This window comes from Oryx dammah, unplaced genomic scaffold (assembly GCF_014754425.2).
Source record: "Oryx dammah isolate SB20612 unplaced genomic scaffold, SCBI_Odam_1.1 HiC_scaffold_8, whole genome shotgun sequence".
In the NCBI taxonomy this organism is placed as follows: Eukaryota; Metazoa; Chordata; class Mammalia; order Artiodactyla; family Bovidae; genus Oryx; species Oryx dammah.
The window spans coordinates 41,242,512-41,265,984 of NW_024070192.1; the positions used below are offsets into that span (position 1 = coordinate 41,242,512).

At 60.9% G+C, this 23,473-nt stretch overlaps 3 protein-coding genes across 5 annotated transcripts; 2 read left to right on the forward strand and 1 right to left on the reverse strand.

Moving 5' to 3' along the window:
* The first annotated feature begins 697 nt into the window (after positions 1-697).
* GIT1 (GIT ArfGAP 1) lies at positions 698-11,716 on the forward strand. The gene is made up of 21 exons (XM_040244458.1): positions 698-880; positions 2,365-2,649; positions 3,064-3,176; positions 3,298-3,403; positions 3,893-4,110; positions 4,196-4,290; positions 4,626-4,668; positions 6,517-6,543; positions 6,733-6,781; positions 7,137-7,209; positions 7,780-7,877; positions 8,227-8,338; positions 8,440-8,573; positions 8,666-8,818; positions 8,908-9,138; positions 9,229-9,282; positions 9,470-9,556; positions 9,672-9,745; positions 9,846-10,028; positions 10,145-10,208; positions 10,348-11,716. The coding sequence occupies exons 1-21, from the start codon at positions 698-700 to the stop codon at positions 10,558-10,560; spliced, it is 2,595 nt and encodes an 864-aa protein (XP_040100392.1). The 3' UTR covers positions 10,561-11,716.
* On the reverse strand, positions 11,138-16,503 carry TP53I13 (tumor protein p53 inducible protein 13). 3 transcript variants are annotated; one of them, XM_040243861.1, is made up of 7 exons: positions 16,248-16,503; positions 16,008-16,079; positions 15,739-15,780; positions 13,579-13,707; positions 13,236-13,439; positions 12,570-13,125; positions 12,122-12,489 (listed from the first exon to the last, which is right to left on the reverse strand). In XM_040243861.1, exons 1-7 carry the CDS (start codon positions 16,317-16,319, stop codon positions 12,377-12,379), a joined length of 1,188 nt encoding a protein of 395 aa, XP_040099795.1. In that variant the 5' UTR covers positions 16,320-16,503; the 3' UTR covers positions 12,122-12,376. The 3 variants fall into 3 exon arrangements, with proteins under 3 accessions (XP_040099794.1, XP_040099795.1, XP_040099796.1); XM_040243862.1 differs by lacking the exon at positions 16,248-16,503 and adding an exon at positions 14,198-14,259 and having other exon boundaries at positions 12,126-12,489; XM_040243860.1 differs by lacking the exons at positions 15,739-15,780; positions 16,008-16,079; positions 16,248-16,503 and having other exon boundaries at positions 11,138-12,489; positions 13,579-14,191.
* Positions 16,504-18,295: 1,792 nt separating this feature from the next.
* ABHD15 (abhydrolase domain containing 15) lies at positions 18,296-23,283 on the forward strand. The gene is made up of 2 exons (XM_040243864.1): positions 18,296-19,236; positions 21,662-23,283. Exons 1-2 carry the CDS (start codon positions 18,356-18,358, stop codon positions 22,185-22,187), a joined length of 1,407 nt encoding a protein of 468 aa, XP_040099798.1. The 5' UTR covers positions 18,296-18,355; the 3' UTR covers positions 22,188-23,283.
* Positions 23,284-23,473: the final 190 nt, after the last annotated feature.

Consider the following 23,473-nt stretch of genomic DNA (forward strand, 5'->3'; position numbering starts at 1 on the left):
GGGAACCGCCACTGTGACCTCTGTCCCCATGGAGTAGATTACTCTTGCCTGCTTTCAAGATGATGGGCTTGTCCCTCTTGCCCAGGTGCTGAGATAAGAAAGACTGGCCACTGGCTCCAGAGACCACTGGTGGCTTTCGGTGGTGGTATGAATTCCCCTTAGTAGAGGCATCCATGGGCTTGGTCCTGCTTCGCATTATTCCAGGACTCCTGCCACTTGGCGCACGGGACCCCTGCACGCCAGCCCCACTGGGAAACTTGGCAGATGTTGAGGAGGTGGCCGCACCCCCTAACCCTCACGTTCCCTGTCCTTTCGGCCCCGAGTTTGGTCCTGGAAGCCTTTTAGTGGGCATGGGTCCCTTAATCTCAGATTGCAGTAGCCGTTTGACTTTCAGAACTCCTTCCTGGCCTTTTAGCTTCGGAACTGGTCTAGGTGGGGCATGGGGGCGCCAGCTGGGGGAGGCCCAGGCCCCTTGGGCAGAGGAAGTAGGGAGCAGAGTGACCCAATTATGTCACCCAGAACCGAGCTGGCACCGTTGTGCCCCAGACCAGGGCAGTGTTCCCCTGCCCACCTGGTTCAGGTCTCTATAGGAGAGGGGGACCCCTCCACCAGGCTGGGAGAGTGGAGAGTTGGACCCCTTTGCCCAGATCCTGGTCCCTGCCGCCTTCAGGGGTTAGCGTGTCTGCTCTGGCGCTGGATGGCTGGCCAGCCCGCCCAGGCCTGGCTCCTCCGGGAAGACCATGGGCTTGGGGTGGAGGCCTTAGAGCGGCCCATTTATGATCCTGGCCTGGGCGGCTCCCTGCTGACAGGAAACCCCACCATTTCAACAGGAGGAATTTGGGCTGCGTCATTTCCAGCTTCCTGCCTGGGCTGGCCGGAGGTGGCTGGCAGGCAGACCCCTGACCCAGTGGGGTTTGGAGCGGGGGGAGGGAGCTTTTCTTGCCTGGGGCCAGACCAGTTGGGTCAAGCCAGAGCTCCTGTTTGCTCTAGGGCTCCCCCTCTTGGCAGAGATGGTGGCCCCCAGAGTCAGCCTCCGATGAAGCTGGGCGGCGGCACCTCCTGCACACCTCTGTCCTATTTTGGGGGCAGATCCCTAAAACCCAGACCCAGAGAGCGGGGCCACTCCTTCCTCTTTCTGTTTCTGTGCCGCGGGGGAGACTCCATTGCCGCTCAGGCTGCGCTGACTCAGTTTCCTCACAGCCCTGGGGAGCGCTGATGGACGTCCTCGTGGGCAGGGGCCTGAGAACTGCCTTCTGCTCAGAGAGGCTCTCATCACCCCTAGCCTGTCCCCTCCCGCAGTGGGGACCACTGTGGACAATTTGAGCACTAGAGGAAAGGCAGAGAGCCAGCCCCCCACCCGACCCCCCAGGATGGGGTTTCCTGAGACGGGCGGGGGGCTGGGCAGAGCAGAGAGTCCTGGGAGAGTGTCTCCCCGCCCCCACTCTCCGGCCACACACAATGGCTGCTTTCTCCCCGTGACCTTTCTGCAGCCTGAGCTGTTTGCAGCTGTCTCCTCCCCCTCCCCCAAGGGGCCTGGGGTGGGAGGCATCTGTGCTGCCCTTGAGAAGGACCCCAGGAGCTCCCACCCTTCTCTGGTCCCTCTGCTTGCTTGCAAAGCTCACTTCTCGAAGACTAGAGAGTGACTCCCAGGGCTCTGGCCCACTTGGGGTCGCCCACTTTGGGGCTGCAAAAGCAGCTGGTGTTGACATCTAAATACCAGGGTTCACATCCCAGCAATCCCCCTCATGAGCTGGGTGGCCTTGACTAAGCACCCTAACATCTCTGAGACACGGGTTCCTTGTCAGTGAAGCGGGGGGTAGTATTTCCCGCCTTGCCTGACAGTTGTTAGAGGCGCCATACTGATGGCACTCCCAGCTGGTCCCCAGTGGGTGCTCGGCAAGTGTTGGTTGCCCCCTCCATCCCCCTTAAGCGGGGCTCCAGCTCACCCATCAGTGATGGTGGTGGGAGGCTGTCATGAAAAGGCTTCTTACCTGCCCAGGTGAGGGCAGAGGCGGGTGTCCCTGGAGGGTGTGATGGGTCAGACAGGTGGACCAGTGACTCCAAAAGAAGCCTGGGTGCGGAGAGTCGTGGCACCGGTCCGGACACAGGAGTGTCTCTGGGGGTGTGGCATGCAGTCCTTGGGGATTCTTGCCTCCTAGGGGCAGGGCTAGGGCAGCAGTCTTGTTCCCTAGAGAAGGACTGTGGTCCTGGCAGCAGTGGTGGCCGCACAGGAAGCCGTGCCCGCGGAGGAGGCCCTGGGGACCACACCTCCCCAGGGGGCAGAGGCTTGTAGGAAAGGGCTTGGCTCCGTAAGTGGCCACTGGAGCAAGCCTTCGGGGAGTCCCTCCCTCCTCCAGAGCTTAGCGCCCTCCTCAGTGGCCCAGCTCCCCAATCCTTAGGGGACTGAGTGTGCAAATTGCACATGGAGAGCTAAGCACCGTGCAGGTCAAGGGCCGTGCTCGGAGGCTCAGCCGTGTCTGGCTGTGGCTGACCCTTGTCCCTGCCCGCCCCGCAGACCCCGGCTGGGCCTCCATCAGCAGGGGCGTGCTGGTGTGTGACGAGTGCTGCAGCGTGCACCGGAGTCTGGGACGCCACATCTCCATCGTCAAGCACCTCCGCCACAGCGCCTGGCCCCCCACCCTGCTGCAGGTACCTGGGGGGCTTCCTGTCTTTCCTCAGGGCGTGCTGAGCACAGGCACGCTTCCCCATGCCCACACACACAGCTGCCCGGGGCCCCCCACCCGCGGCAGAGCCTAGTCCTGACCCTTGCCGCCCGGGCACAGAGAGGCCACCAGGACCAGAGCCACACAGACCTGGGCGTTCACCCCAACTCTGCCACTTCTGAGCGTGCAGTATGGAGCTTAACCACTGAGAGCCTCCGCGTACCCACCACGACCCCTGAAGTGCTCAACTGGACCCACATCCTTGGATGGCCAGACTGGGTTGGGGGGTGTGACAGTGCCAGGCACACAGTAGGCCTGTTGGTGCCGCGTCCAGTCTGGGGCTCGGAGGCGTCTGCTGGTGCACAGTGGGCATGCTCACTCTGGCGCCTCCTACCCACAGATGGTGCACACGCTCGCCAGCAACGGGGCCAACTCCATCTGGGAGCACTCCCTGCTGGACCCCGCGCAGGTGCAGAGTGGCCGGCGTAAAGCCAACCCCCAAGACAAAGTCCAGTGAGTCAGGCGTGAGGGGAGGGGGCTGCGGCCATGCGGGTCAGGACATGAGCCTGGGAGGCGGCTGGGTGCCTGACCCCTCCCGCTCTGCTCCCCTCTTTCTCCTGCGTGCCCCGTGCAGCCCCATCAAGTCTGAGTTCATCAGGGCCAAGTACCAGATGCTGGCTTTTGTGCACAAGCTGCCCTGCCGGGACGATGACGGAGTCACCGCCAAAGACCTCAGCAAGGTTTGTGGGGCACCTCGGGAGGGGACCAGGCCCGTCCTCACCCATGATGCCATCCTCACTGAGCCCTAGGTCCCCAAGGCAGCCAGGTCAGGCGAGAACGGTGGGCACAGTGGAAGGACAGGAATGCACGCTCAGGCCCCTCTGCTCCAAGTGCACATGCAAGGCTAAAATCGTCCAGCCACCACCCGAGAGCCAGAAAACATTGGGCAGAGTCTCCATTTTCTCATCTGTAAAATGGAAAAGAAAGAGTATCTACCTCGTGGACAGTGTCTGTTCTAAGCCGAGCGCACTGCATGCTCGCGGTCGGTCAGTGGTGACTGACTACAGCTGTGATTCCTGGACATGAACTGCAGCCCTTGGTCCGCCCTGACAACCTGACTGCAGCTGGGTCCTGGGAGCTGGCCAGAGTCCCAAGGGGCCTGGACTAGGTGCTGTGGCCGGGAGGGGGAGGACACACACACCCATTTATTGCACACTCTGCTCTCGCAGCAACTGCACTCAAGCGTGCGAACGGGCAACCTGGAGACATGTCTGCGCCTGTTGTCCCTGGGCGCCCAGGCCAACTTCTTCCACCCCGAGAAGGGCACCACACCTCTGCATGTGGCTGCCAAGGCAGGTCAGACGCTGCAGGCCGAGCTGCTTGTGGTGTATGGGGCTGACCCTGGCTCCCCAGATGTTAACGGCCGTACACCCATTGATTATGCCAGGTAAGGGCTGGCCAAAGGGTGAGGCTTGGCCGGGTGTGGGCAGTGGACTGCGGCTGAAGGGCTGAGCCGTGTGACCTCCCCACAGGCAGGCGGGGCACCATGAGCTGGCGGAACGGCTAGTCGAGTGCCAGTACGAGCTCACTGACCGATTGGCCTTCTATCTCTGTGGGCGCAAGCCGGGTGAGCAGTGTGTGGGGCGGGCCTGGCGAGGCCAGGCAGGTGGGACCCAGACACACCCCAGCAGCAGGTGCCATGGTGACAGAGCCCGCTGGGGAACAGTGTTGCTAGGCAACTGGCTCCTGTGAAATCGCTGCAGGCTCTGGCTGCAGCACGTTGGGGTAGGGAGTGGGGGTGGGCATAACTTGCAGCCAGTTCCCAGGGCCATTAGGGGTGGCCTGCCCTCCTCCCTTCCCCTGTCCCTTCCGGTTGCTGAGTCCTGTTCATGGCAATGGGGTGGGCTTCTGGCTGATGAGGCCACCCAGCACCGGTGACTTGGCATTTTTATTTTTATTCAGATCACAAGAATGGGCATTACATCATCCCACAGATGGCAGACAGGTGAGTGCCCACCTGATGCCCCTTCCCAGAGGCTGCTGGGTGCCATGAGGATGCCCAACCCCCAGAACCCCCACCCCCAACTCTTCAGGCTTTAGGGACCTGGGACCCCTGCCCCCACCCCGCCTTCAGGGGTTGGAAGCACAAGCCTATCCCAGTCTGGTCTTCACTCCCTAATGCTGGGCAAGGCAGGTAAGAAATGTCCACTCAGCCTGTGGCCAGCACAGCCTGACCCCCATGGCTGTCAAGTACATAGGGCTTGAGTGCAAGAAACAGCCCCCCAACCCCCAGACCAGGAACTCTGGGTTCTGTTAGGGGCACTGACCCCAACTGTAAAATCTTTAGACGAATTTTTGCTCTTCAGTGAAAACGTGGTGGACCCCGGGAATCTGACTAACTTTGGGGTTCTGCCAGGCTTCTGTGGTGTGCTCAGAAATCAGGCACGGGCTGGGGGCACAAGGCCAGGAGAGGTGTCTTCCGCCCCTTGTGTGAGAGGCCCCAGGAGCCCAGGCTGTGGGGGACGCACACAGGATGGGCGCTGGCGCCACCTGGTGGCTGCCCATGGTGGCTGAGCTGTGCCTGCTGGCCTGGGTCTGGAGAGGCTCCCTCCCGCTCCGAAGCCCATGTGGGCGGACGGGCTTGGTCAGGCCTGGACCCCTCAGGTCTCTCGAGCTCCAGATCTCCTCTGTTCTGAGACCCCCAAGACTCCGCCCGTTTCTCTGGTCTAATTCTGCCTGGTGTGTTTGCCTGCTTGTGTGTGTTCGTGTGTTGTAAACACACATAGGCGGGTTCTTGATGAGATGCACCTTTGTGGCGCCAGCTGTTGTTGGCCCTGGAACACAGAGGTACCTCAGGCGTGATCCCGGCCCTTAAGGGTATCACCATCCCGGCAGGGTGGCCAGGGCCCTAGTCAACTGCAGTCCTGTGTGGGGAATGCAGCCAGAGAGGCAGAGGCAGAGACGTGAGAATGCTGTGCGAGGAGCTGCAGGCAGACCTCGGCTGGAGCAGGGAGAGGCAGGGGATCCCTGGAGCGGGACTGGATGAGAGATGGGAGGGGAGAGTGGCTGGTGCTGAGCCCCCGACGTGAGTTGGGACTGTCGAGTTGGGACTGTCCTGGGAGCAGTGAGGCTCTAACGTGGATGTGTGGAGTCCGCTCGGCCACTGGCTGGCTGTGTAAGTGCAGACAGGCTCCTTAACCTCTCTGAGCCTTAGTTATCTTTCTGGGCTGTTAAGATTAAATAATGCAAAGCATTAAGGTTTTTTGGTTTGGGGTTTTTTTTTTGCCACGCCACATGGCTTATAGGATTTTGATTCCCCAGCCAGGGACTGAGCCTAGGGCCCAGCAGTGAAAGTGCTAAATGCTAACCACTAGATCGCCAGGGAATTCCTTAGCATATTTTTAAAGTGAGCTTTTTGTTGAAGTGTGCCATACATACCCTTACTGAAAAAGTTTCTAAGGCCAGAATGGCGCAGCCGGATGTGTCCAAAATGCCCTGGCTTGTGGCTGAATAGAGGATTGCAGGGGCAGGACTGGACGCAGGAAGATGGGTGAAAAATGCTGCCAAAGACCAGGCAGGAGGATGAAATGGCAGCACCTGGGAAGGCTTGGCCGGGGCCTGAGAATGCAGGAGGCTGCAGGGCACTCCTAGGAGCTGGCATTGGTGCAGGGTGACTGGGTCACGCCAGCCACTGAGGAGTGGGCTGGGGGAAGACGAGCTGGGTTTGGTACCCTCAGGTCTGGCGTGCACACAAGAGTTGGGTCTGAGTTGGGCGCGGGAGGCGTGTGTGCCTTGCTCCTGGGTAATTGCCACCTTGTCCTGTTCTTTCCTCTGCTGCCTTCTCTGGACTTAGATCTCGGCAAAAGTGCATGTCTCAGAGGTATACGTGCCTGCTCGGGGGCAGGCCCTGGAGGAGGGGCGGGGCAGAGAGGCACTCGATGTGCAGCACCTGAGGTGTCATCTCCCTGGGGTCCCTGCATGTTCGGGAGGTCACTGGCAGGGGCCTGGCTGCCTCTCACATCTGGCCTCTCCCCTCCTCCCTGTGCCCATCTCCCTCCTTCGTCCACAGCCTGGACCTGTCCGAGTTGGCCAAAGCTGCCAAGAAGAAGCTGCAGGCGGTGAGTCTGCTTGGACAGGGCCCCCATCCCTGACCCTCTGTTCCTGTGACTGCCCTGCCCTCTAGTCTCCTGTCTCCCACCTCCTACTGTTAGTCTCTGACTCTGACTCTGCCCTCCTATGACTCCCAGGGGACTTCCTGCGTCTCTACCCTCAGGGGCACTAACTGTCCGCCCTGGTCTCCCTTTCTCCTACCTCAGAGCTGGGCAGACAGACCCCTGCCTACCCGGGTTTCCAGTTGAGATGGGGGGGAGAGCTGGGCAACACAAGGGACACATCGTACAAGGCCCTGGGGCACTGGCTTGGTGGGCACTGGGGCTGAACTGACAGGGTCCGGGTCCCCTTCTCTGCCTCCAGCTCAGCAACCGGCTTTTTGAAGAACTAGCCATGGATGTGTATGACGAGGTGGATCGAAGGGAAAATGATGCTGGTGAGCCAGGAGGGCATGGAAGTCTTGGGCAGAGGGGACAGAGGCCCTGCCAGCTGGAGAGGGCTGGGACCTGGGTGGATCTTTCGCCAGGACTAGGAAGAGGTGCCTGGCTTGGTCTGCTTGGCAGGCCTGCCCGTGAGCCCCGCCAGCTGAGAGCCCAGTGGCCCCGGCGGGTGGGCAGAGCTGCCAAGCTAGAGGCAGCCAGCCTGCTCCTCTCCCCAGCCCCCTGAACCGGGGCTCCTCTCCGCCCAGCGGCCGCCCTCTTTGGCTCTCTCCCCAGCCCCGCTCCGCCCCTCTATCCCTCTCCTGGCTATAGCAGATTCCAGCCCAGAGGCTGGAGGGAGTCTCCTCCTTCTGTTGTCAGTCCCCAGCTGGCCTCGCCTCCCTGGCCCAGCCTCCCTGGCCCAGCCCTGCCTCCGTGTCCAGAGACCACTTGTGTTCCGAATACCAGTGCTGAGGGCCCTGCGGGCCTGGGAAGGAGCTTGGAAGGCGGTGCTCCGGCCCTCCCGCCCCGGCCTGTCCCGCGGGCCCAGCCCCTGTGGACAGTCCACCCCTGCCCCTCCCCCACAGTGTGGCTGGCGACCCAGAACCACAGCACCCTGGTGACGGAGCGCAGCGCCGTGCCCTTCCTGCCCGTGAACCCTGAGTACTCAGCCACACGGAATCAGGTGAGCGGCTGGACAGGGCCTGGGGCCATCTCTTTCCTTGCTGGGTCACCACTGCGGGCCCTGCCCTTCCCTTCTCGGCAGGCCATTGTTTGCTGCTCTTCCCCACTCCTGGCCGAGGCCTCGCCCTGGCCTCTGACTCCGGGATGTGGGAATGGGGAGGAGGCTGTTCTTTTCAGCCCTCAGTGAGCAGCCCCTGGGTGCTGTCCCAGCCTCTGAGAGCTCCCCCAGGCCCTCCATGTCTGTATCACCCTGTGCTGGGCTCCTTGGATGGCCTGGCTGCTTTGTCCCCAACACCTCACGTCAGCCACATGGGCCTCCTCATACCATCCCGGCCCTGCCTCCCTCCCAGGGGCGACAAAAGCTGGCCCGCTTCAACGCCCGGGAGTTTGCCACCTTGATCATCGACATCCTCAGCGAGGCCAAGAGGAGACAGCAGGGCAAGAGCCTCGGCAGCCCCACAGGTGGGAAGGGCGTGGGCGCTGCTCCAGGGTGCTCTCCCTCCCGGGTGGCGTGGTACACAGGCTGCGGGCCTGGGACCTGAGTGACAAGCCTGTGCCCTCAGACAACCTCGAGCTGTCCGCGAGGGGCCAGAGCGACCTAGACGACCAGCACGACTACGACAGCGTGGCCTCGGACGAGGACACCGACCAGGAGCCCCTGCGCAGTGCCGGTGCCACGCGGAACAACCGAGCTCGGGTCCGAGAGCCACCCCGCCCCCCGCCCTGACTCCTCATATTCTGGGCCCCCAGCAGCGATGAGGGGGCTGACTGGTCCATCTCCCTCTGCAGAGCATGGATTCCTCAGACCTATCGGACGGGGCTGTGACGCTGCAGGAGTACCTGGAGCTGAAGAAGGCCCTGGCCGCCTCTGAGGCCAAGGTGCAGCAGCTCATGAAGGTCAACAGCAGCCTGAGCGATGAGCTCCGGAGGCTGCAGAGGGAGGTGAGGACGGGGCTCCCAGGCCCTGCTGGGTGGGGAAGGGGCACGCTCCTGGAGGCGGCGGTGCTGCCCGGGGTTTCTCTCACTCTCAGATCCACAAGCTGCAGGCCGAGAACCTGCAGATCCGGCAGCCGCCAGGGCCGGTGCCCACACCCCCTCTCCCCAGCGAGCGAGCCGAGCACGCACCCGTGGGGCCTGGCGGGAGCACTCACCGCAGGGACCGCCAGGCCTTTTCTATGTATGAACCAGGCTCCGCCCTGAAGCCCTTTGGGGGCCCGCCTGGGGAAGAGCTCACCACCCGGCTCCAGCCTTTCCACAGCACCGTGAGCCGCCTGCGGGCCCCAAGGGGTTGGGGTGGGGAAAGGGTTGGGACCAGCGCAGGGCCCCCTGTGACCCCCTTGTGCCACCCCCAGGAGCTGGAGGACGACGCCATCTATTCAGTGCACGTCCCTGCCGGCCTTTACCGGGTAAGCAGGGCCTGGGAAGTGGGTCCATTCCCACAAATAGGTTCTGGGCCCCAGCGGATGCCAGGCTCTGTGCGGGACGCTGGGCACAGGGTGACTGGACACAGACGGTCCCAGCCTCGCTGCAGGGAAGCCACAGGGCGGGGGACTGGGGAGGAGGAGACTGACTCCAGCCCTGCCTGGGTTTCAGATCCGGAAGGGGGTGTCGGCCTCAGCTGTGCCCTTCACTCCCTCCTCCCCACTGCTGTCGTGCTCCCAGGAAGGAAGCCGCCACACGGTAACGAGCATCCCCAGGGCCCAAGGGAGGGACAGGCTGAGAGAGAGGTGTGCTGGTGAGGTGACGGGTCCATGAGCACACCCTTGACCTGCCGTCCCGGCCCTGTGCCCTCCAGAGCAAGCTCTCCCGCCACGGCAGCGGCGCAGACAGTGACTATGAGAACACGCAAAGTGGGGACCCGCTGCTGGGGTGAGGCTCCGTGGGGAAAGGGGATGGTGGCCCCTGAGCGTCCGGGAGGGTGTCTGCAAGGGGCCTCACGGCTGGAATCCTCCTCCCTCTCTAACCCCAGCCTGGAAGGGAAGAGGTTTCTGGAGCTGGGCAAGGAAGAGGACTTCCACCCGGAGTTGGAAAGCCTGGATGGCGACCTCGACCCTGGGCTTCCCAGCACAGAGGATGTCATCCTGAAGACGGAGCAGGTCACCAAGAACATTCAGGAGCTACTGCGGGCAGCCCAGGAATTCAAGCACGACAGGTACGGAGGTGGGCGGAGGCTCACACGGGACTGGGGTGTTGCAGAGGCCAAGGGAGGGACCAGTGCTCCGCTGTCCCGGGACCCTTCCCTCACTTGCCCTTCCCCCCACCGCCCAGCTTCGTGCCCTGCTCAGAGAAGATCCATCTGGCTGTGACTGAGATGGCCTCTCTCTTCCCGAAGGTACAGGGGACAGAGAGGGGAGCTGGAGGGGGTGGGTGTGGGGAGTCTGACGGCCCCGGCCTGGTTGGACCCCTGGACCCTCGGGGGCCCCATCGTGGCTCGTGGTTGGTTCGGCATCCAAGGCCCGACCCCTCCACAGAGGCCCGCCCTGGAGCCCGTGCGGAGCTCCCTGCGGCTGCTTAACGCCAGCGCCTACCGGCTGCAGAGCGAGTGCCGAAAGACGGCGCCCCCAGAGCCCGGCGCCCCCGTGGACTTCCAGCTGCTGACTCAGCAGGTGATCCAGTGCGCCTACGACATCGCCAAGGCCGCCAAGCAGCTGGTCACCATCACCACCCGCGAGAAGAAGCAGTGACCACTGTCCCCGAACCCTCACCCGCACCCTGGGACCTCACTGGCCGTGGGAGCTGGGCCACCCCAGATACTCATCCCTGCCCCCACCGAGCCGCTGGCCCAAGTGCCCTTAGCGCTGCCACTGCTCCCGGCAGCCAGGTGCCCTGGTGCCCGTCCCCCTCGAGCCCCCAAGGATGGGGAGGTAAGGTGGCAGGAGCTTCTGCCCCCACATTCCATGCACCCCTCCCTGTACATAGCCCCCTACCCCTCTAGCGTGCAGGGGCCTGCAAGGCGGCACTCCCAACCCCATGCCCTCGGGGGCACCCTCAGCCAAGGGTCGGGTGGGGACACTCCAAGTGGGGCAGCTCCCCTGATGCACCCCACCCCCATGAGCCAGTCCAGCCCTCCTGGGGGCTGAGCGGGGGGGGCATCCCCCCTTGTACATAATAACCTGTGGATGTCCCCACCCTGTAGCCACCAGCCCCCTGCTGCTCTCTCCTTCAATGCCAAACGGCCCCACCTAGGGCACAGGCCCCAACCTGTGTCCCTGGGGTCCCCAGCAGCAAACACTGGAAAAGTCTAATCTTTTTTTTTTCCTCTCCTCTTTTCCACCCCTTAATTTTAACGTTGTGGTAACTGAGTGTGCCTGTGTGTGAGTGTGCGGGGCGGCAGTGCCGTTCCAGAGGCCTGGCCCATCTGGGGTTTCGTGAGGGGTGAGGGGACCAGGGTTTGGCATTGACCCCCCCATCCTGGGGCCAGGGGCTGGGGAGGGAACCAGCTGGGTCCTGCCCTCTGCCTCCCCTCATTGCTCCCCCCACTCATACCCTCTATGAACTTAAAGGAAAACCACTTCGCTCCATCTCTCTTCCCCTCCCTTATGGAGGGGGAAAGTGCCAGCTGGGGCAGAGAACTGAGCACCCGAGCCTGGGGCTGGCTCCCCGGGGTCCCCGACGAAGCTGAGAGCCCCTCCCTGTAACCTCCGAGAGGCCAGCGCCTGCGGTGTCTGGGTCCCTGCAGCCTGGGCTGCAGCCTGGGGAGGCAGATGGCAGCGCCTACCAGCTCCTCTCCCTGCCCCACCTCTGTCCCAGGGGCCAGGCTCTACCTGTGTGGTGGTGGGTGGGCTGACTGTCAAGACGTGTGTCATGTACATTTGTATCAAAAATAAATAAGTGACCATGTGTTCTTTTCTGATGCTTTGGGAACTGTGGGAGGGAGGGATCAGGGAGGTGCAGACCTGAAACGGACCAACCTGGCAAAAGTATGAAGCCAGTGAAAACGGTGACTGCTGCAGCCCCCATACTGAAGGGGAGGGAAGCCCCTTGTCTTGTGTTAGCAGGGTCCTGCAAATAATGTTTCAGTAACTACCACCAGCGTCCTGCCACCTGCTCTCCCATGGTGGTGAGAAGGGTCTACCACGTTACTAAAACCAGGATCTGAGGCCAGGTTGGCAAGAAGCGGCAAGTAGAGGGTGCCTAACTTGATGCTATAACCCCCTCCCTACCTCAAACACGACCTACGTGACCTAGGACAGTGTCCCTGGAGGGAGGGAGTCTGTCTGTGTGGCAGATGCACAAGCTCAACTCCAGCCTCTACTAAAATAATTTAATAAAAACGGAGTTTTTGCGGAGGCTTGAAACTGCTCCTTTCTCTCTCCTCCCTCTCCCCCACCCCATTCCTCCCAGCAAACCACACACAGGATCAGCCCATCTGCCGCGCTTGGGCGTGACTGCTCCCTCGGGCCGCCAGGGGGCGGCCCTGCGCGCGGGCCACGTGGCGGAGGTTGCGGTCTCCGGTGGGGGGAGGAGCCGGACCTGCCACAGCGGCTGGGCTGATGCAGGTCACTCGGAGCTGTCCCCGTCCGGGCCGCTGTCCGGCGTGGGCGGGAGGAGGGGTCTCCGGCGGGAGCGCTTGACCCGGCGAGGGGGCATCAGCAGCCTCCGCTTCAGCACAGCTATGGGCAGGAAGGGGAGCGGTCAAGGGCCGGGAAGAGCCCCGGGGGCGGGGCTGGGGGTGAGGAGGGCCACATCTCACCAGCCACGGTGTCCCGGCTGTCCACCGTGGGCTCCCAGTAGATGCTCTCCCCACGTCTGAAGTTTCGGTGCAGCCGAGTGCAGAGCGTGGCCAGCGTGAGCAGCACCAACAGGAAAGTCAGGGCCATGGCCGCCCAGGCGGCCTCCTCCGTGCGCGGGGTGGGGCCGCGGGCGGCCCTTGGTGGCGCTGCTGCCCGAGGGGCCGGGGAAGCCTGACCCAGACAGGCACAGCCTCCAGGGCTGTTCTGCCCTTTGGGCAGCTGAACCTCCAGCCTGGAGCTGACATTGCTTCCTGGTCCCCCTGGCAGCAGTGGGCCAGTGGGCACAGACCCGGCACTATCGCCTTCTCCCTGAGGTCCCAACATGGGCTGTTTGGCCTCCAAGTTCCCTGGGGAAACAGAGGGGACCCTCGGAGCTGAGGGGGTGGGCTGGAGACCAAGGGCAGCCCGCAGCCCACGTCTCCTGGCACCACTAGGAAAGAGCTGCCCATGTCCGCTAGATGCCACCTCCACGCCGGGTGGCCGCCAGCTCCGCAGAGTAAAGGCCAAAGCCGGGGCCTAAGAGGAGAAGAGACAGCAGTCACTGCCTCCCTGCCCAGATAACCCAATGGCACCACCACTCTGAGCCAGCAACCCCATGACCGCCATGCCTGGCCAGCACCCCTCACCTGCACACACGCTCGCCGACGGCACAGCCTCCCTCTGCCCAGCGTGGGCACCAAGGAAGGGGGCCCAGGAACAGTGTCAGAACGGAACCCGGCTTTCTCTCTCCTCTGCTTCCACTGCTGCCTCCTCTTCAGCCAGTGGGCAGCCCGGGCCGGCTCCACCCATGCCATCTCCAGCGCTAAGCCCCATGCTGCCAGTACGAGGGGCTACGAAAGGAGAAGGGGACTGTTACAGCTAAGTCGAAGCTGGGGAGCAAGCAAACAGAGGCCCTGAATTCCCACTGCCCTGCCCACAGCGCTGCAGCCTCCACTGATACCAGACAATCACCTTTCAGCAAGCACTTACCCGATCCTGGGTGAGGCTGGAGTCAGGGGCCAGTGAGGGCTGGGCCACACAACTGTGGGCCAGAAGGGCAAGCTGGAGTTTCAGCCAGGGGTGGGCACAGGGGTGGTAGAGGAAGCTGATGTCCTCAGCCTGCAGGAAAGGCATGGAGACATCAAGCTGGGCCCAGGTCCCTCCTGAGAGTTCCAAGTTCTCCCATCCTGGGGAGTCAACTTCAAGGGACTCCCAGGATGACCAGATGACCTTCCCACCTTCTGGGCTCAGGAAAGGATCAAGAGCCCTGGATAGTGGCATGCATGCCCTCTTGTCTCTGAGCATTCCTTTCATCCCTCCTCTCCAAGCAGTGCCACCCCTCAAAGGTCACAGCTTCCACGACAACATGCGTGGTTAACCCTGGCAGACTCAGACCACTCTCTTTAGCTATGTTCCTCTGCACCTGGCTCTACAGGTCCCCACCTGGGCTGTAACCACCCCCACAGAGAGAGACCGGGTCTTCTACGTATTGACCCGTCAATATATATTCAGTCTCCCCAAAGTATCCGAATACAGGGCACACAGGCACAGGTGCACAATCTCAGGATGGAAACACTTCAATTATGAATCATTCTTTGATTGAGCTGACCTGATGCTCGGCATTTGTGCCGGAGGCTGTAGGAGATGCCAAAAGAGAACTCCTGGGCTCCGCTTGCAGGGAATACAAAGGAAACTCAGGCAAACAGGACTAATGCAAATGAACGAGCAAACTAATAAAGCTCAAAGTGATTAGCAGTTAAATTATAAGAGATGATTTCAAGCATTACATGAATTTGGAGAAGGTGATGAATAAATAAGGGCTAATGTGCTCAGGCAAGGTCTCAAGGGAGAGCTGACTCCTGCCCTGCGCCTTGAAGAAGGGTGGGGATGGATGGCAGGAGGGCAGGGAGCTGCCCCCCTTCAAGTCAGGTCAGGCCAGGTATAGAGGGGAAGGAGCCTCACACTCATGGGTGGTAAGCAGATCAACACAACTGAAGGGGAACCAAAGCTGTGGAGAGGTTAGAAGAGGCTTACTGAACCAGGTAGAGCCAGAAAAACCAGACAGGGGGGTGGGGCCACGATAAGGTGGGAAATGAGGAGCCACTGGTTTCTGAACAGTTTGCAATGAAAAGGGCTGTTTGGGGAAAGGAAACGGATAGGTGGCATGAGCTCTGCTGGCCTGGAGATATTACAAGGATCAAAAATAGGTATTTCAAAAGGAAAACCAAAGGGACAGAGAAGCTATCCAACCACTGGCAGTAAAACACGCAGGCACACAAGGTGAACCCAAGGTCTGGTCAGTAACCTGAAGTACACACACCCCTTGTTGTTGTTTAGTTGCTAAGTCATGCCTGACTCTTTTTGACCCCATGGACGATAGCCCACAAGACTCCTCTGTCCGTGGGATTTCCCACGCAAGAATACTGGAGTGGGTTGCCATTTCCTTCCCCAGGGGATCTTCCCAGCCCAGGGATCGAACCCACGTCTCCTGCATTGCAGGCGGGTTCTTTACTGCTGAGCCACCAGGGAAGCCCATTACACACTCACACACTCCTGACAGCTTCCTGTTTTCCAAAGTGCTATCCCACACAATTTGTTTACTCCTCATGGGGAGCATGTGTGCTCAGTTGTGACCCCCCTGGGCTGTAGCCTGCCAGGCTCCTCTGTTCATGGAATTTTCCAGGGAAGAATACTGGAGTGGGTTACCATTTCCTACTCCAGGGGATCTTCCTGACCCAGGGATTGAACCCACATCTCTTGCGTATCCTGCATTGACAGGTGGATTCTTTACCACCAGTGCCACCTGGGAAGCCCATAATAACCACTAAGAACCTCTCACAGAAAAGCAGGGTCCAGAGAAGTCAGCGGACTTCCAAAGTCACACAGCAGAACTAGAGCACAGGTTGTTTCCTCCTAGGACTCTCAACCCCCTTGCAGCCTCCTGCCCACACAGCCAGCTACTCAATAGCATTCCTGACACCTCGCTGCAGAAGACAGAGGCCTAAGCTCACTGTCCTGGGACTAAGAGCACTGTCTCCTCCTGGAATGGGGATCAGTGAAGAATGGAGCTAGTGAGCAGAAGAAATGGAGCCTGCAAGGAGTTGGCTGTTTCCAGCACAGACCCCGAGGATGCCTCCTGCTTTTACTCACCTGCTGTGGCCGCATCCGTGAGTAGGTCACTCTTGGTGACACCTGTACCAGGGAGACAAGAGAACTGAGAGGCCCCGGGGGACTCCGCTGGGGAGGTGGGGATGGGACACGACAGCAGGCCCGTGCTGTCACTTTGGGATGGTGACGCTGGTGACGAGGGCCGGAGGAACAAGGTGCTCAGAGGATGGCTGTGGAGGGCACCGCGAGGCCAGGGCGGGACTGCGCTACCCCTTCACGCTCCTCTCTCCCACCGCCCTCTAGGCTCCCACCTGTGGGGGCAGAGGCCACAGGCCCTCGGGACAACGGGCTCCCGCCGCCTCCGCCGCCGGTTCAGCCACCACCTGTGGGTTCAAGGCGCAGAAGAGCTGGGTCGTTTGGCCTCGGAGAGGGCTCTGCCAGGCCCAGCACTCCAAGGGAGAACTCCAAGTCCCCCTCTCGGCACGCCCCTCCTTCTGGCAAAGCACTTGGAGACCCCGGGCCGAAGGCTTCTCGGCAGCGGGTCGCCTTACCTCACGGGGACCCAGGAGTCCTGCCAGGGCGGCCAGGAGCAACAGCTGGGGCGGCGGCGGAGGAGGCGCCATCCCGGCCCGCCCCAGGCCAGCCGGCCAGCCGGCCGGCCGCCCGCCCAGCCAACAAGGGAACGCTCGCCGCCTGGGCCTGCCCCCGCGCACCCACGCCGCCCGCGTGCCCACGTAGACCCCGGGCTCGCGCGCGCGCGGGTCTGGCCCGATCCCAGACCGCGCGCCTTGACTCCCCCGGCTCGCGCGCCCCGGGCCTCGCCCCGCCCCCGGCCTCGCCCCGCCCCCGCGACTCCGGGCGGCTCTCGCTGGGTCCCCGCCCCGCCCCGCCCCTGGACCCGCCCACAGCCCGGGCCGCGCGCGCACGCGTCCGCCTGCCCAAGCCCGACAAGTCATCTGGAACGGGTCCTCAGCGCACCGCGCAGCGAGACAGGCGGGACCACCTCCCTCACCCCGAAACTGGTCCCAGCGGGTCTCCGCGGCCTGCAGGGCGCAGCTGCAGCTCCTGGGTGGGATCGTGGAGCGGGAAGGAGGGCGGGAAGTGGGACTCCTGTGAACGAGGTGGCCTAGGAGAGGAGACGCGTCCGCTCCTTCGGTAAACCCGCTTCAGATTCATCATTATGACTGCCTCTGGAAGAGGGGCAGAGTCCTGAAATACAAGCTGCGGAAAGGAGAGGGTCCCCACTGCTCCCCTCGCAAATAGCGCCCGGATCCGGAGGAGTCTCAGAGGGTCTCGGGCCTCCACGCTCCCCAGGCCCTGAAGTCCCGGGAAGCTGCAGCCGGGCTGGGGGCTGCTTTGTTGTCCACGTCCGCCTCCGCTTTCGTGATAAGCCCAACGGCGACCCGCCGGTGCCGGAGGAGACTTTGGCCACCTCGTGAGGTGGAGTCACAGGCCTCGCCCCCAGCAGGGTGCTCGGCCCGCTGTGCCGCCCAGTCCCCGGCGCCCATCTCCTTGGCCCAGCTCGAGATTTTGAGGGAAGACGGGAAAGTGGGTGGAGGGTGAGAGCTGTAATGTCCAGCCTGAAACTTTGAAATCGAACAAAAGCGTCTCCCACATCCACCGCCCCCACCCCCCGTGACTTGCAAGGGGTATTTCTTAACCGCCCCCCGCGCTCCAGAGATTGAGCTGATGAAGGGACTCAATCCATCCCCCGCCACGGCCCGCTTGCGGGGTGACAGGCACCCCCCTCCAAGGGCACCCGAATGCATCTTTCTCTCCGGCTCAGGAACTGTTTCTTTTGGTGAAGTCCTTCCTGGGGAGCGGTGTTGAGGGTTCCCTCTCCCTGCAGCCAGGATCCAGGGCAACTCCATGCTCGCGGGGGCGTCGGCAGGGCGCTCTAATGCAGGCAAACGAGAGGTCCCTGGCTCTCTGGGCTCCCGATGCAAGCCCGCGGTCGGGGCGGAACGCCTGCCCTGGCCCTCGCTGGCCCTGAGCCGGACCCTCTCCCGGCAGAAGTTATTGCGCAGTTGAGGGTGCCGGCGGGGCAGAGACGGACACCGAGGTCGGAGAGGACCGCCGGTCCGGGCGACCGAGGTGCGGGTGATGGTTCCCGCTGCAGCCGCGCCGCGCCGCCCCGCGGGAGCCCGGGGTCCGCGCCAGGAGCTGCGGTTCATTCGCTTCTCCCTTTTGCTGCTTCTCGGCAGCGGCCCCTGAGGGCGCAGTGACGCAGGGGCTCCCCCGGAGCCACACACCACGCGGGGCGGAGGGGTGGAGGCAGAGGATCCTGAGGCTCACCCCCGTTTCCCCCCACTCCGCCGCCCACACTCCGCTCCTCGGCTCGCCTTCCCCACTCCCTTCCGCCTCGCCGGCGCGTCCTCGCTGCCTCTCCGTGGCCTGCGCTCCTTTCACCCTCTGCTCCTGCCTGTCGCAATCGCTGTACAAAGGGCCGGGGGGCGGGAGTCGGGGGGCGGGTGAGGGGAGCCGGGCGCGAACTGGCTGCCTCTGCGGGGCCGCGGCCAATCCCGAGTGCACCCTCTCCCTGCTCCGCGGGAGGGCCCTGGGCGGCCGTCGCGACCGGGCGGAGCCGCGCGCAGAGCAGGGAGCAAGCCGAGGGGGCGTCCCCGCCGCGACCGCCCGCCGGGGGCTCTCCGGCCTCGCCATGCCACCGTGGGGCGCCGCCCTAGCCCTGCTTCTGGCTGCGCTCGCCCTGCTCTGCCTGCTCGCCCTGCGGCTGCGGCGGCCCGGCAGGCGCGCCATCGGAGCGAGGACCCTGCCAGGGGCGCGGAGAGAAGATCACGGGGAGGAGGTGGACGGCGGAGGCCCCGCGGGTCAGTTCAGCGACGGGCGGGAGCCGCTGCCCGGAGGCTGCAGACTCATCTGTAAGCCGTCGGCACTGGCCCAGTGCCTGCTGCGCGCTCTGCGACGCTCGGCCGCGCTGGAGCCGGGCCCGCGCCCCTGGCTGTCCGGGCCCCACCTGCAGACCCTCTGCCACTTCGTGCTGCCGGTGGGGCCGGGGTCCGAGCTGGCCCGGGAGTACCTGCAGTTGGCAGATGACGGGCTGGTGGCCCTGGACTGGGTGGTGGGACCTGTCGCCCGGGGCCGCCGGGCCACCAACGCCGGGGGCCTCCCGGCGGTACTGCTGGTAATCCCCAATGCCTGGGGGCGCCTCACCCGCAACGTGCTCGGCCTCTGCCTGCTGGCCCTGGAGCGCGGCTACTACCCGGTGATCTTCCACCGGCGCGGCCACCACGGCTGCCCACTGGTCAGCCCCCGGCTGCAGCCCTTTGGGGACCCGTCCGACCTCAAAGAGGCCATCACTTACATCCGCTTCCGACACCCCGCGGCCCCGCTGTTCGCAGTGAGCGAGGGCTCGGGGTCGGCGCTGCTGCTGTCCTACCTGGGCGAGTGTGGCTCCTCCAGCTACGTGACCGGAGCCGCCTGCATCTCGCCCGTGCTACGCTGCCGCGAGTGGTTTGAGGCCGGCCTGCCCTGGCCCTACGAGCGGGGCTTTCTGCTTCACCAGAAGATCGCCCTCAGCAGGTGGGTAATGGGGGCCGCAGACGCGGTGGGTAGGGGTTTGGGGCTGGCTGGGAAACAGCTCTGCCTGGTACTGAATCAAACAGGTGTAGAGCAATTTGGGCAGAGTTCACACACAGTTTCTGAAGCGTCCAAACCCTCTAGTCTAGGCAGAATCAGAAAAGCAAATTTAAAAGCCACGGACCGACTGAGTCAGCATCATTAGCTGGAGCAGGAACTCCAACCCAGGGGGCCCCCTGGCCTCACCTCAGCTGCACTTCGTCCTAGCAACCTGAGCACCTGATGCTGCACATTGCCTAGTCAAATCAGCAAAGAGGGCTCTGGAAGCAATTGTGACTGACTGTCCAGAATGTTTCCTTATAGTCTCTGAGCCTGGAGGTGACAGGAATCAGAAATTTTGTGGTTATTTGATTTATTGAAATTCCTGAGACCTGACAAGTGTTTTGCATATTCCTAGGTATGTACTCAATATTTAATGCAAAAATTTTAAGAATGTTTAAACATATTTCTTTAAATCTCCAAAAAGAAAAGAATCTACCACCAGGGTGACAGGGAGACTCTTCCACTGAAAAGGCATGGGTGACAGTCCCACAGCAAATAACCAGGCCTCGGCTTACACTGTTGCTTTCCTAAGGAGATGAAGGGGTTAGCTAAGTTGCTGGAAATTTAGGATTTGAATCCAAATGCGTCTGACCCCACATCCCAGATCTTTCTGCCCCACCACAGTGTTGCCATCATGTCTAGCTAATCCCTATGAGCCTCACTTTCCTCTTCAGTTAAAGGGAGTTACTAATAACCACCTCACAAGGTGGCATGAAGTAAGATAACCAAAGTAAGGGACCTGGCACCAATACATGGTGGCAATTGTGATTTCTCTTTCTATACTTGCTCAATTTTGCCTCCCAAACCCTGAGCTCAACAACAGCCCACATGCTACCATGGCAACCCAAAGCCACTGGAACAGTCCAGGGGCAAAGTGCTCTCACATGGCCTAATTTTCAGTTTCCTTCCACAAATGACCACCATCAGTGCTGCTGACCCCAGGTACCAGCTGGAAGATACAGTGAGGGAAGTGAAGAGAAAAACTGGGCCTTTAGGAACTGCCCTGCCCATGGAATTTGGGGATTGCCCACTTGGGGCAAGCCTCTTTGACTGTTTGCAGGAGGCACCTATCCAAATTCAGCTGGCTAAGGCTGAATTAACCCAAACTAAGTACTGAACTGCCCATCCTGGCCTCCTGGTCAGGGTGCCAGGCTTTCCCCAGGGAGGTGGAAACAGCAAATATATCCCTCTTTCCCAGAGCAGTTGCTCTCAGGCTCCCATTTGGGAACTCACCTCATAAATTAATTATTACACTCCCAGTTACTTCCTCCGCCACTCAGCCCTCTCTAGAAATACTTGCCCCACTGATCAAGGTCACACTCATTTGTCATCATCTGGACAGCATATTACCTTTTAAAAAACAACCAAACTGGGCTTCCCTGGTGGCTCAGTGGTAAAGAATCTGCCTGCCAATGCAGGAGACATGGATTTGATCTCCGGTCCCGGAAGATCCCACATGCCATGGAACAGCTAAGCCGGTGACACCACAACTACTGAGCCTATGCTTTAGAGCCCGGGAGCAGCAACCACTGAGCCCACGCAGCGAGAGCCCAAGCTCCACAACAAGAGCAGCCACCGCAATGAGAACCTCGTGCGCTGCAACTAGGCTCATCACTACTAGAGAAAAGGCCGTGCAGCAACAAAGACCCAGCACAGCTAAAAATAAATAAATATTTTTTAAAAAGCAAGCAAACTAATACAAATATAAAAACTAAACTAAAAGATAAACTTAAAGTAAAATGTTAATGATGGGGGTGTCACATGCTGGTTTGGATAGTCTGAGCCAGTGGGTTCTAAGAGGGGTACAGGAGGTGACAGTTTGTAGCAAGTTCCCTAGAGGGGTCAGAAGTTGAGGTCAGGAGGACAGAGGTCACAGCTGTAAAGTCAAATGCTGCCCCAGGGCTGGGGAGGTGATGCCATGAATGACCATCCTCGCAGAAACTGTAATACAGGAAGGAGGGCAGAAATACCCTGATTGTTGCTATGTGCCCAGACCTCCTCATTTTCTTTGAGAAGCCAGCTAGCTGCATTTTATGTGAATTATCCTGATTTTATTATTTTTGGCCACGACATGTGGCTTACGGTACCTTAGTTCCCTGACTAGAGATCAAACCAGGCCCACGGCAGTTTTAAGCACCCGACTGCCAGGGAATTCCCAAATCTCCTGGTTTCAAATGATGGCAACAATGTGGAAGTTTTTAAACACACTATATGGCCAAAGAAAGCCTCCGTGGTCAGACACTGGCCTGTGGGCAGCCATTCTGTAACATGTGCTGTCAATTTATATTCTCTTTCCTTCCTTCCTCCTTCAACTTCTTGCTGCCAGGTACGCCACGGCCCTGGAGGACACAGTGGATACTGGCAAACTGTTCAGGAGCCGCTCCCTGCGGGAGTTTGAGGAGACCCTCTTCTGCCACACCAAGAGCTTCCCCATCAGCTGGGACACCTACTGGGACCACAACGACCCCCTCCGGGATGTGGATGAGGCAGCGGTACCTGTGCTGTGCGTCTGCAGTGCCGACGACCCCGTGTGCGGGCCCCCAAACCACTTTCTGCCAACTGAACTCTTTCACAGCAACCCCTACTTCTTCCTTCTGCTCAGCCGCCACGGGGGCCACTGCGGCTTCCTGCGCCAGGAGCCCTTGCCAGCCTGGAGCCATGAGGTCACCTTGGAGTACTTCCGGGCCTTGACTGACTTCTTCCGGACGGAAGAGAGGATGAAAGGGTTGAGCAGGCGCCGAGCTTCCTTCCTAGCGGGCCGGCGTCGGTGGGGAACCCTGCCGAAGCGGGAGGTCTCCCCCTCTTCCAGTCTGGAGGAGATCTTTAGCTGGAAGAGATCCTATACGCGGTGAGACCTGACCTGAGAAGCCCCTAGCCCCTCAAGGAAGAACAGAACTGCGCATGGCTGAGTCCTTACCAGGCAATGAGGACGGAACGTGGCCAGGCCGCTGCAGCCCTTTGCCCCTGGTCCAGCCTCTCGCTTAAACTGGTCTGTGGAAAGAGATGGAACCCCCCCGGAAGCTGGCGTTCACTGGCCCCTGAGGAGAACTCCTGCCCAGACCCTGCTCTGCACATGCCAACTCATCTTGGTTCAGCAGCGGGGCATTGCCCACCACTGTCCCCTGTCATTGACTTCATAAGCCAAAGAATAGCACCATTTAAGTCCCTGGACTTTAGAGAAAATACTTGCTCACTAGCAATGACACAGAGAAGATGAGTTTTTGTGAGCCATTTGGGTAGGTCTGTGCCCCACAGGTTCTCAAGCTGGAGCCACTTGAGGTAGTGGGGACAGACAGGATGTTTGTGTCTTGGTCCCACTTCCCTCGTTTTTTTTTCTGCGGCTGTGGCGCTCCGCTGACTTCACGTGGTGACAGCCGTGGAAGCGGCTCACAGAGCCCTATGGCTGTGTCAGTGAAAAAGGCCCGGAGGCGGTCAGTGCTGTGCTGAGGCTGGGTTGGGGAGGCCAGCAAGGCGAAGAACATGAACACCTGCGTCTGGAACACTAAGGTCCAGCGTTTGATGAGTTCTGCGAGTCTTGATTGGGAGTAGGGGGCTGATCTGGGGCTTCAGCCTAGGACCTCAAGACTCACTGGAGAGATTCCAGGGGTGGTTAAGAATAGGAGATCCTCACAGGGTGTGCTTGACCATGGCTCAAGGAGCCAGGCTTTCAGACATTCTAGGTGCTCCTTCCAGTACCATTTTGGGGGATTACTCCAGAGAGCTCTAGCGAGAGGTGTTTTTCTCTAGAGATGTGAGCTTTCTCTAAGTGGTAAAAGTATAAACCTCATATCTTAGGTGGGTTTTTTTTTTGGTTAGTTGCCCTCTTTTCTGACACTGCTGCTAGCCTTTCCCTCTTCAGAGCCTAGAGAGACATCTGGTACCAGAGAAAACAGAAGTTCCAAGAGATTAACTGGAGCTGACTCAGTGATTTATGAATATTTCACATTATCATGCCTTTTCTGCTCAATTATTCAAAAGACTATCTATCCATGTAGATGAAGAAAAAGCTTCCCCCTGGATCTGGCCACTTACTGACTGATAAGCTCGGTGTTTTGAGGACTAATGCTGAAGATTAGAGTAAAATAAGGCATTGTATGGAGTGACCCACACAACTTGGTTTGGATTAGGCCATTAAGCA